Source organism: Zootermopsis nevadensis, unplaced genomic scaffold, assembly GCF_977971745.1.
Source record: "Zootermopsis nevadensis isolate Lab colony 2312 unplaced genomic scaffold, Znev_1.0 Znev_ptg000019l, whole genome shotgun sequence".
Lineage (NCBI taxonomy): Eukaryota > Metazoa > Arthropoda > Insecta > Blattodea > Termopsidae > Zootermopsis > Zootermopsis nevadensis.
This window is the reverse complement of record NW_028259151.1, coordinates 3,003,668-3,016,985: the sequence shown is the minus strand read 5'-3', so window position 1 is coordinate 3,016,985 and position 13,318 is coordinate 3,003,668. Positions and strand designations below refer to the sequence as shown.

General features: G+C 35.0%; 1 protein-coding gene across 8 annotated transcripts in view; it reads left to right on the top strand.

Annotated features, from left to right (window-relative positions):
* Positions 1–11,187, top strand: part of Bre1 (E3 ubiquitin-protein ligase Bre1) — a 48,745-nt gene extending 37,558 nt beyond the window's left edge. For 6 of the 8 annotated variants that reach the window (XM_087351433.1, XM_022062996.2, XM_022062997.2 and 3 more), the window contains exons 14-17: positions 452–643; positions 3,068–3,260; positions 7,228–7,322; positions 9,942–11,187. In XM_087351433.1, the coding sequence (XP_087207559.1) occupies positions 452–643; positions 3,068–3,260; positions 7,228–7,322; positions 9,942–10,223 (762 nt within the window). In that variant the 3' untranslated portion in view covers positions 10,224–11,187. Of the gene's footprint in view, positions 1–451; positions 644–1,933; positions 2,399–3,067; positions 3,261–7,227; positions 7,323–9,941 lie in introns of those variants that run through there. The other 2 variants (XM_022062993.2, XM_022062998.2) reach the window with 2 other exon arrangements.
* The last annotated feature ends 2,131 nt before the right edge of the window (positions 11,188–13,318 follow it).

The following is a 13,318-nucleotide window of genomic DNA, read 5'->3' as shown; positions in this document are numbered from 1 at the left end:
TTGAAAGTTTCTTGAATTATGAGCATAGCATTTTGAATTTAAATCCCGGAGTGGCTGACAGGTTTTATTTTGTATGTTTCTGTTTCTGTCACATTTGTTGGTTATTGTGGTATTGCATTTAAAAAAATTATGTGAAAATGTTTTGATTAGTTAATGACTCATTTTTATATCTAATTTTATAATCTACTTTGAAAGTTAAGAATTTTAATACAAATATAAAAATACCCCTCACTATTACAAACTGGCTAGAATTTTGTGAATCTTTGACAAATTAGGCTAGAACAGAGCAACAAAGTCATTCTTTGTCAGTTTCATGAGGATGATAAAAATACAAAGAAGGAAAAATATTTTTGTTAATTGTCATTATTGTGTTAACATAATTTGCAATCCTTTGTTGTTGGTTTATACATATAGAGAGTAATGTTAACATAAAATGTGGATGTGCTTTTAGGAAGAGGAAGCATTGCTGAATGAAATGGAAGTGACAGGACAGGCATTTGAAGATATGCAGGAGCAGAACTCAAGGCTGATTCAGCAGTTGCGTGAGAAAGATGATGCAAATTTCAAATTGATGACCGAACGTATCAAATCTAATCAGTTACATAAACTTGCACGTGAGGAGAAGGATGTTCTTAAAGAACAGGTATGTTATCTAATTGTGTGGAGGAACAATTGTTAAAGTAAAGATATAGTTAGGGAAGTGACTTCAACAGCACAGAATGGCACTTGGTGCGACAAATACGAGTTCTTTATGTTTAGAAGTTTATGTGCACAAGTTCGTGTTGTAGATGTTCAATAGCTGTATTTTAGATATCAGTGGGAAAAGGAGGTCAGATATAATTGTTTTATCAAGGAGTTAAGAAATAATTGGGTAGAGTACAAAAGTAAATAAATAAGTATTACAAATTTATTGACATATAGTAATTTGTTTGCATTCAGAATAAAAATGTTTCATTTTTCTTGTGCTTAAAGGATGCTGTGTTTTTAGTACAAGTAGCCCTCGATTCACCCCGGGGATGCGTTCCTGGACGAAATTAAAGCTCTTCTATAATGTAAATCAATGGGAAGTCAATGACATGCATTCCCAGCACCCAAACATTGACGAGTAATAAAATGGCATTACATTTAAAGCTCTGAAATAACGTAAATAAAATAAAGGGAATTTAAAAAATATATTTTATACACTTGCAATCGGCAGTTCATTGGTCCCCGCGATTGACTGTGATTCTTTCATGTGATTGATGTGTACAGTCATCTCTGCTGTTATGCGATAGTTGCATTCATGTAAGACGCCAACCTATAGAGAATTGCGTAGGAAAAATAACCCCGGTACCTCCGCGGAGATTAAATTAGTCCTTTGAAAGTTTGAAGCGCCAGGAATGAAATTGCATAAGAGCAAACTTGCATATGCAAAAGTTTGCATTTCACAAACAGCTTTTACCGATTCATCGATCTCATTGGAGCAAATTCGTGTTAACAAAACAGGTAATTGCAGAGATGACTGTATTTATAATTTTTATTCAAAATCAGTGATGTAAGAATTACGATTTAGTATAAGAATCAGTACGAGATACATTGTAAAACGTTATAAATATAGTAAAATCTATTTTTTTCACTTTTTGGCTTGCTGGTTTCAAAATCGGCGTTATTCTGAATCGGCGCAAATCGAGGGCTACCTGTATATCAGTCTGGTTCAAATGCTAACCTGGGGCACAGATATTCAAAAAACAATGTGTTGCAGTGAAGCAGTTTGTACTGAAAGTTACACTTCAGGTCAGTATGCTGTCCCAAGTGCATAGGCATGTTTAAACTCAAAGGATGCAGTTATTAGCCAACATTTGAAGCATTGTCAATTATTTATTCATAATGACAGTACTGGGGGTTTGGATTTTGTTGCATTTCTGTCTGTATGCCTTGTTATATTTTCTTGCAGTTATGCAAAACAAGCTGAGTCATAATGGCACAGCAGTTGGAATGAGTACAAGAGGGTTCACAGCATAATTTTACATGACCGCTTCATGAAGATATTTGAACCAGCAAAATTGTATGATTTAGGCTTCATAACACTTTCCAATGGAATGTTATTGCTGTATTTATCATTTGAATGGCTTTTGATGCTGAGTGGTTGCACTGCTCAGCTATTCAAGAAATTACCTGACCTTTGTAGAATGAAAAGGTTTACTGTTGTGTTCACAAGAGCCTTCTGCTGGACCCTGTCCAGATTGAGATGAATCCATTTGGCATCTTCACATCATGTTTCTTTAAGATCCATTTTAATAATCTCCCGTTGATATATGCCTACCAAGTGATCATTTCCCTTCAGCTTTTCTGATGTCTCATCCTCTTCCATTTGTTGGCTATGATATTTGGCGAAGAGTAAAAATTATAAAGCTTTTCATTATGCTGTTTTCTCCAACCTCCTGTTACTTCCTCTGTCCCAGGTCCAAATTTTGAACACCTTAATTGTGTTTGAAATTTAAAGTTCTCATTGTAGGTCACTGTTTCAGTGGAACATTAGTAACCACTTACTGGACTACCTTGTGTCACGACCCAGAAGACCACAGTGGATATACTCTGTTTATGTCCTCCCCTTAATATGAGAGAATAAGAGAGCAAGTTTTATACCCTTACCTTACAACAAAGATTCTGAACTGAAAGAAAGCAAAAATTTCCTATATTTAATCTGCTCTTAAAAACATTTGAAATCATATATTTATGGTTGGGGAATTGTAGTAACATTACAAATCACAATATTTTATATAGTTTTTTATCAAATTAATAAGGTTTTACTATAATTTATTTATTATCATTATCAAATGTAAGCTGCCATTAGAACTATATTTTGAGAAAAACAGCACTTAAAGAGGAACAAACAGAAGAATACCAGATACATAAGTTGTACATAGAGTTTGTACTGGATTTTTTCCATTCCTTAACCCTTCATTGGTAAAATTCTGTAGTTTTCTTTCAGTGTCTCTTTGGGTCCCTGTTACTAAACAAGTACTCTTTATTTTTTCCTTATGTAGTTTTACATGTTTGTTTTAATGTTGGTAATTTCACAAATCAGGTGGCTACCCTCACAACACAAGTAGAGGCAACTAATGTAGTGGTACGCAAGTTGGAGGAGAAAGAGCGCATTTTACAAAACTCTCTGGCAACTGTTGAAAAGGAATTGGCCTTAAGACAGCAGGCCATGGAAATGCACAAACGCAAAGCAATTGAAAGTGCCCAGTCTGCAGCAGATTTGAAGTTACATCTTGGTAAGATCATTTTTTTCAGAATAATCTGTGGATAGTTATCTGAATGAAATTTAGAGTAGCCCACTTAAAGACAATAATTTCATACAGCTTAAGAGAGAGAAACAGTGAACTATGCATTGATATTGTTAGTGTTGTCCTTGAGACAGCCATCACAGCATCCTCTAACTGACCTTTCCTGAAACTTGATACACATGGTCAGAGATCTTCTGTCCTCTGCTTCCCATTGCACCTCCTCACCAACCATGCCCTTATGCATGCACGAATGCATGAACAGATTCAACCATGAAACAACATTGGACTCAGAAGACAGTCTTCTGGTGTTCGTGATGTGAGTAGTAGAATAAAGGCATCTAACTTGTATTTGAAGAAATGAATACCCTGGAAAGATGATTTTGATGCAGTATGTCAGAAATGGACATTGTCTAGATTTTGGAATTTTACAGCATAAATACAAGTTTAAGTAAGACTTTTACTATGTAACAGCATTATTTGTCAAATTTTCAGTAAAAAATATTCCTGTGTAAGTTGAGGTACACTGCAGATAAAATCAGAAACCTTAATTTTCTTTTTTTATACCACACAGAAACTGACCTTTTGTGTTATTTTAATATGTGCAACTTTTGGTTTTGATTTGGAGTTGTCACTGTTTTAAAACTAAATATGTAATGTGGAGAAAATAATTTTGAAAATTATGTTTTGGTGCTTTTACATAAAAATCCAGAAATACATAACTTTTTGCATAAGAATTCAGCTAATAATTAATATATTCCAGTTGGGTGTGTCAGTGTTAGGGTAGATTCATCTGCAGGAAGGATCATAAGCCCAACATGGGGCTGAAAGAAAGCTTGACATAGTTTTGTTGTGTGTCTAACAGTTTTAAAAGTGTGATCTTAGATTTCTGGAGTTTATTAAAATTGTGGATGAAGATGGGTGGAGTGTGGTAAATATGTGTCAGAATCCTTATATGCTGCATTTATGAAAATAAACAATGCAAAGAATGGATATTTTTGTCAGTAGTTTCTAAAATGTGTACAGATGATTTACTATTCGTGCTGGCAAGGACCATCGGGTAGTCAATTCACGTGTAGGATTTGAGGTTTTCACAGTGGTGAGTCTGAAGATTGCAGTCTTCTGGGTTATTGCGCCATCTAATCTGGTAGATTTCCACCGTTTCAGAGGGCATACTGCCTCCGTCATCAGGGCAATTTATCATGATGGAGGCAATATGATCTCTGAAACAGTGGAAATCTACGATACTACACGGTGCAATAACCCAGAAGACTGAAATCATTAGTCACTTCACCTTCAAGGTGAAGACATGAAAGATCTAAAAAATATCAGCAATAGAGTCCACATCTGCTTGGTGCGATCACCAAAAACAGGGTCCACAAATTGCTCGTAGTATGGCAGATTAACCTTTCAATCCATATAATTTCTCGATGTATGATGTGCAGGCCATCATTTTGTCTTTGTTTCTCTGTAAAATGTGTACTAAGATCTGTAAGTGTGTTTCAGTCACTGTAAAATTTTCTCTGCCAGTTTGACTTATCACAAAAGTGCCTTGTCATAGTTAGGTCTGGATAATAATGGATAGAAAGTAAGTTCCAAATGATTTATGTACCTTTTTCCATTGAAATACTTATCCCATTACGAGCTTTGTTTTGTAGGAGTAGGTATTGGTTTCATCCATATGTTCAGGATGGGAATGATAAAAGTATCCCACAAAATTTAATTCTTGAATTCAGCTTTAACTGGGGTAAGTTTTAAAGTTCTATGCAAATGATGCTAGAACCTGTAGAAGGTTTACTGGGATTTGTGCAGGATTAATGACAGAAAACACTGCTAATTATTACACAGTAAAAGAAGCTTTTCTTTTGCAGTAAGTTTACAAAAGTCCACATTTCATAAAATAAAACATTAGGTTTTAATTCTTTAGTGCTTGATAAGAGGAGCTTAAGTCAAACAGTCTATGTTGATTCAAGCTCTTCTTGAAGAGCGCAAAAGAATTATTGATGTAAAAGAAATGCAGCAATACAGTATACTCCCGATTATCTGGGGGCGGATTAACCGGGAGTCTGACTGCTTTAAAAAAATTAATTTAGAAATTCTGTTGTAAAAGTTAGAATGTTAAAAAGAAAGGAATGACTACAATGATGACATACTATTTAATGTAGTATCATAAGTCAATTATTGCTAAAACTGGAAGTTTACAACAGTAGAACATTATTATTATTATTTGTTGAAATTCTTTTGAAACATAGATTTTATGTTTTGTATTACATTTTGTATGAAATCCTTTCTGTTATTATTAAATCTTTAAAGATTTTAATAGTTATGTCTGTAAATAAACTTACATTTGCATGTTTTATTTCATTTTTGCTTATGATTCAGGGTTTTTGATTGTCCAAGAAAATATGTTTCCCAACCAAACCAGATAATTGGGAGTTTACTTTTTATTTATTCAGTTTAAGTACATTTACAAGGTTTTTTCCAAAAAATATTTTCTGTGGAATGTCCTGTTGTAAACAGAGCATAAAATTTCAGTTTTAGTCTCATAAGTTACATCTCATTGCAGTCACCAACTCTTGCTCTAATTAGGATGAATGTAACTCAGAATGAAGTCATATAGTCCTGGGGTTTGCTGTCAGCTACCAGCAATGTGTTTTCTGTAGCGCACACACTTTTTGTATTGTATTTCTCTGAATGATGGACATGTAGTTACCATATAATATTTATGTAATTTTAAATTGATAGTTAATAAGAACGGAAACCGTATCTTCTCACCACTTTGAAGTTTCCACCAAGAATCCTTTCAGAGTTCTGTTCAAAAGATACATGGACACACCAGTTCTTCTCTCTGTTTGATTTGTGTTCCTTCTGCCAAACAAAATTCTTAAAAATAAAGTGCATGTTGTAAGTGACAACAGCCATTGCACAGAATCAAGTCACATTACAGGTATGTTAATGTTCATAAAAAAAGAAAAAGTTGTAAACAGGTTTAGATTCCATTCTAATGGCACTTCCTATAAATTGTCAGGGTTTTTATGGGCATTCATATCCCTGCAGAGCTCATTTAAACAAGTCTAGAGTGGATGAATAGATTTTCATGAAATTTGGTACTGGGAGATCTAAAATTTTTCAGTATATTTTAGTTTAGGTTAAAATCAGGCACTCTGAAGACCTACAGCATTTCTGAGCACTGAAGCATCTGGTTGGATAGTTTTGGTTACCATGGTTAATAGTCAAGATAAAATTCTGACAAGCACATCAGAATTGTTACTAAGTAAAGCTGTCCTACTCTATGCCATGTAGGCACTTGGGGGGAGAGGAGATATAGCTCCTACTCATTCTTAACCTTAGAACTAGATGGGGGTGAGTGGTCAGTGGGTACCCATGGAGCAGGAAGCTGGGTGGGCCCCAGAACCATTCTGGATGCAGAGGCTAAAGGCAAAATCCTCTGCCCCCATCGGGGATCGAATCCCGGTCGTCCAGTCCGTTGTCAGTTGTTATACTGACTGAGCTACATGCATTTCCTAAGTTGTTAACAAATGTACTGACGAATTCTGATGCACAATTTGCCATCATAATACAAAGGAAATGTAGTCCATGTCGGCATGTCTAAGACTGCTTATTGGAATTATGCAAGCAAACGAGCTAGAAAGACACCTGTAGACATGTCTCATCTATAGAGTTATAAAGTATGTGTTTTCTTGTGAATGGAATGAGACCTATCATGACTAAATGTGTCTAAGGCTTATAACCAATTGGTGTTCGTCCAGGTTAAAGCAGTTAAGCAGATAGAATTGGCAGGGTTCAGAAACTGACAGCCACAAAAGTGTCCCAGTATTGTTACTTCCCTTTGGAGAAGGGTTTGTCAGGATAAACCTCTTTTTGTCCCAAAAGGAGCTGCCTACAGAACCATGTCTATTGACGACCATTTAGGACTAATATAAAATTTGTATTGCAGAAAAGTACCATGCTCAAATGAAAGAGGCACAGCAAGTTGTAGCAGAGAAGACAAGTTCATTAGAAGCAGAAGCTTATAAAACAAAAAGACTTCAGGTAATGTTTTCAATGTAACATTTAAACAGTTTTCTTTTGTAGAGCATTTTTATCATTGGTTCTAGTACTGTAATATTGAAATGTGAATCTGATCTCCTGACTCAAACATGTGGGTGGAATCTTCAGCTTGCATGTGTGCTAAATACTTCTCTGCAACAGCAAAATGTAACTGAAACGTCTTTAAATTTGTGACCCATATAAGGCATCCTCATGACACATCTGGGGTGTCATCCCACAGTTTAAAAATAGCTACTTTCATAGACATTAATTGATTTCATTACTTTCAGTTCTTAAAAAAATGTATCCAGAAGTATTTAGTGCAGTCCACTTGCATATGTTATCAATTTGGCATTCTCAAAATATTTGGTATGGTGAAAACTGTTTGTTGCCATAAAATTTTACAGTTTAGAAGACATTTTTTTAGTTTGATTTTAATGTGCCAGGTAATGCAAAATAATATATTCTTTAAATTGTAAGAATGAGTAGATCTATGGATTTTAATTAAACTTGAAAGTTGTGGAGTGTACTTAGGTATGTGTAGAGATAAATTTATTCAGTTCAGTCAATTTGTTGTATATAAAAGTATATATTGTAATTTGGTTGCATTTTTTATTGGAATTAACGTTGAATAGGAACCCTGTTTTCTTGGATTGATTGCTCAGATCCATCTTTTCCATTGGCTGATTAGATGTTTTCTTCTGATATAATAGGCTACACATTTTCAGTCATTGCAGTAAGTCTGGGAGCTGAAACAGTTCTCTCTGATGTTTCTACTGTGCTTAAGCAATTTCTCTCATTACAAGAAAACACTGTGTCTGCCTGCCATCCAGGAAACCAAAGGTCTTCCTGTTCAACATTGATTTCAGTGCGAAAATGTACAACAAAAATATATGCAAAGGATCCGCAAACAAAGAACTAAAACCAAAAACAACTAAACACCAACAGTGACCAAAGTAGAAGAATGAACTAAAACAGAAACAGTTGATTGAATTATGAATTAGCATTAAAAATGGCAAATATTTTTCTGTATAATGATTCAGCCTAACTGAATGAATACTTTTGTACACATAATTATATATGATCTACACCACTTGCTCAAGTTTTGTTCATATCTGTAGTCATTCATTTTTAAGTCGGGGTGGAGGGGCACCTCCTGATACTTGTCAAGAAGTATGCTGGTAGTCCATTTATATAGGCCTTTTTTTGCCTTTGGCAACAAGTATTCTCTTACAGTGTGGAATTTTGATATAGTGAACGTTAGAATGGTATGGTTTTTTTGAATTGTGATACAATGTAGTTTGTATGCAGTTATGCTTCAGAAGACTATCACCTACATATTCAATTAATAAAATCTTATTTCACTAAATATTTTTATTTCCCTTTAGGTGTTCATAAATATTCAACAATTTCTTTTCATTTTGTGAAATTTTGTATTATTATTGTTTATTAACAAATTAAAGGCAGTTAATAAATCTTTGAAAATGTGGAAGAGTTCAGATATTTGGGGATGACAGTAACAAATCAAAATTGCATTTACAAACACGTTGAGTGCAGGGAATATTTGCTACCTTCAGTTCAGAAGATGCAGTATTCTTGTTTGTTTTTATATATAGAGAATCTGTGTTTGATTGCTGCCTCTTCTAAGATTTTTAAAAACTATTTCCATGATCCTGTTTTATTAATATGTTTATATACAATTCAGTCTTAAAACTACAATCTTTCATCAGTGCACCCAAATATATAGTGTAGATTGTGGTCCTTGTAGGTGGTTACCACTGTTTGCATTTCAGAGAATGTATCACCACCTTCAGAGTAGAAGTAAGTGAACTACTATGCTGAAGATTGAGGCAGTACATTCCTCCAAAACATTGGTAACTGCCTGCTGTTTTCTGTTCTCATCAGTAACACTAGATTTTAAGCTTCTGAAAGTGTTTCATTTCACCACTTTCAGCAACAGCTTGTCTGTTGTGTGACAGAATGATCTGGGCTGCTACCTGAAGGCTTTACATAATATCATAAAATATGAGTTCCTGCTACCCAGAGAGCCATGTTGGACTGATATTGTGTATTTGTTAGATATTTATAATAAACTTATTAAGTAGTGTATATATGGATGGGGATCTAAATATTGAAATGCACCATTCCCACTTGATTGCACAGTTCTAAATTTAATGTAATAATATCCCTTTCAATACAAGAAATGAAATCATTCACATTTATAACAACATTAAATTTTGGTAAAAAAAATTATAATTAAAAACAAAGAAACGAATGTCCCACATCAGCAAACAGTTAAAGGATTTTGCAGATTGGATATGTCAGTTTCAGCTAAAAATATGAACTGCTTTTTGTGAGCTGATATCCTTATTTCAATAATATGTGTTCTCACAGAGAAGAACTTCAGAAATGGTTATCATATTGCAATATCATGTTGGAGTGTTCCCATCTCACCTCCAGAAGCCTCTTGTCGGTTAGTATAAATTTCAAAACATCTGGAAGATATGTTGGGATCAGAGTACATCATTCTCATGTCTGTGTGCAAGGTAGACAGTCATTATACAAATAAATCTTTAAAATTGGTGGTTTTATGCATGTGAACAGTTTTTATTTTCTCTACAGGAAGAAATAGCACAGTTGCGTCGCAAGGCAGAGCGCATGAAGAAAATAGAAATGGCAGGAACCTTAGATGAAGTGATGATGGAAGAGATACGTGAATACAAAGAAACACTAACGTGTCCTTCTTGTAAAGTTAAACGTAAAGATGCTGTACTCAGCAAATGTTTTCACGTGTTTTGTTGGGACTGTCTGCGTACTCGGTATGAAACCAGACAAAGGAAGTGTCCAAAGTGCAACGCAGCCTTTGGTGCTAATGACTACCATCGCCTGTATCTTTCAACATAAGATTTGTATATGAGATTGAAATTGTAAGTATTAAGTTGTTATCCCTTCTCTGCATCACAGTTTGCTGTATGTAAATAAATAATTTTGGAATTCCTGTTCCAAACATAACCTCTCTGAAAGGAGATATAAGAACCAGTGAAAAGAAAATATGTACATTAAACCGTATAAGTCACTGAGTTAAGCTTCAACATGTCTTGAGTAGTTCATTTCTAAAGTCTGACTGTACCATGGTTACTATAATGTTCCCTTGTAACAAATATATACAGCTGATTTTCCATTTTCAGAAGCTGCATTTTAGAAGAACAAAAATCCAATTCTGCATGGTTTGAGGTTTGTATATTACAATTAGTATTACTTGATTTATGGACTTTGTTTGTTGTCTGTATTCCAAAATGAACATCCATTATGCAGGAAAAATGTGGGAAGTACCTATTCAGTTGGTTCTGTTAGAAAGAGCTAATCAAAATCACTGGACTTTTGGGTCACTTGTCTGGTCCAATCTTTCTAATGGACTCATCTGAGTAGGTATTCTCTGCCTTTTCACCTGAAGATGGAAACAAACCAGTGTCCAAAACATGTTCTTTTTGGAATATTGAACAGTGGACAAAAACCAGAAATCCAATAATACTAATTTAAAATAAAGATTAATTAAACACCTTCAGCCATTTTCATTTGAACATATTTAACATCATTTAACATGTTCATATTTATTGGGTTTGCAGAGATGAATAACTTCAAGCTTATTACTGAGAATGAGTGTTCGGACTTAGGTGCTGTTGAGTAAAGCAAATGTCAAAACATGTCATTAAGATTTTGAAGGTGTTGTTGCTTTGTGAAATGTCCTCTAGTTTTGCTGTTGAAATGATGTTTACAATATTTTTCCATAGCAGATCTAAAATATATTTCATACAGCTGTCATTATTTTAATTCCTTGCAAGAATAAAAGAAGATGCATTGTTTTTAATTTATTTTGTATTTATTTTCCTGTTTTTACTTCTTTATGTCATAATTGTTGTGAAGTGATGCTGAGGTTATAAGGAGGTGATAATGCTGTAATCTGAGATCACTGCTGATACAGCCAGTAGGCTATTAACAAGACAAAGTTTTACTTCTGAATATTTATGTTTTGTCTTATTAGGACCATCAAAATAAGAGGTTTACACAGCTTTTTTGCTGGACTTGCCATGTAAGATAGTATGTATCTTTATGTTGTTCAGAATAAGGGCTAACTCTCTCCTTTCTCTCTCCCCCCCCCCCCCCCCCCCCCCCCCAAAGTTGTCCAGGTATATAGTAGCATAGACTATATCAGTCAACTTGGACCATGTGTTATCTTCCCAGTGTTCAGTTTTCACAGTTCAAAAATAAATTACCTTCAGACAGTAATTGTTTTATGAAGCAAATTCTTTCTTTCAGATAATTTTTTTCATGGTAGTTGTGTGAACATCTATGTACAGAATGTTCTGTTTGAAACATGTCATTACTTCCACATGTGAACCCCTTAACACTCAAAGTGGTGAAACCAATGGCAATATTGTAATCTTGTAGCCTTACCCCATTGTTGCAGCTGAAGCACTGCACTTGATATTGTTGGTACAGTCGTAATTTAAACTTTCTTTCACTGAATGAGTACCAGTCACAGACAAACACATCTCTATCCCAAAATTCTATTACCTGTTGGTGTACTGTTGTTTTATTTGGTACTTCTATGTCAGGATACATATTGCTATATGAACACCAGCATATCATTTTCATGTGAGACAATGTTTAAAAATGAACACACATTCTGCTCATAAATATTCTCATATGGAAAAGCTACCACTATTATCTAGTAAAACTATTTGACTTCCATTGGCTCATCTTGAAGCATTTCTGCTTCATTTACTTCAAAATTTGTAGTACTACTGACATTTCACTCCTTTGGTGCCATAACTTTTCAGACATTATCTTTTATCTTATACATTGTAATGCATCCTTATACTACTTCCCTCCCTCCCCCACAAAATAGTGTCTAGTAATAGGTGGTTCTCTCATGATTTTACTCAGTCATAGAATAAGCCCTTCTTCCCAGTTATCTTCACACTGTTTGCTTAACTTTCTTTGCATCTATGTAGGATTTTAGGTTTTCACAGCAGTGTGTATGAAGATTGCTGTCTTCTTGGGTTGTTGCACTGTGTAGTATGATAGATGTCCACCAACGTTTCAGAGGTCATACTGCCTCCGTCATCGCCCTGATGATGGAGGCAGTTTGACCTCTGAAACGTTGGTGGACATCTACCATATTACATGGTGCAACAACCCAGAAGACAGCAATCGTCATTCTTTGCATCCTCCCAATGTCAAATTAAGTTAGTATATAATGATCTGGAGGAGCTGAGTGTTGTAATAATGCATCCATACTTCTAGCCCACTTTGCATCCAACAGATGTCATTGTTATGCATATAACTCGAGAATGGCCATACAGAGTTTCGATGAAAGTTGGTGTTGGGGAGTTTACTAAAATCTGTGTGCACTGTCAATTTTGGTCAAGAGAAGACAACAATAATAGGTGAATGGAGAATTCTTATATTTGGAATTTCCCTATCAATCTCAAAAGGTAAAATTGTGGCGGCTATCTAAAAACTTTATAACAAAATTTTTGTCATTTTATCACTCATTAATGTTAGAAATTATGTTTATTTTATACACTGTAAAAGTAAAGTAAAGCAAAGCAAAGCTGTCCCACTATACGCCATGTAGGCGCTTGGGGGGAGAAGCAGTATAGCTCCTACTCATTTTTGACCTCAGCACTAGAAGGCGGTGAGTGGTCACCATCACGCCCTGGCCGTGCTTTACCCCAGGTAAGGACCCTGGTACCCATTGGATAGGAGGCTGGGTTGGCCCCAGAACTGGTCTGGACACAGAGGGTAGAGGAAAAATCCTTTGCCCCTGCCAGGGATCGAACCTTGGTCGTCCAGTCTGTAATCAGTCACTATACTGACAGCTGCGCTGGCTCATTTTATACACTGTACTGAAGGTTATATTGTTTTATTTTCAATATCTATGAAGCATACAGGTATGAAACAGAAGTGTCCAAGTAACAGGTACTTTGTATGCA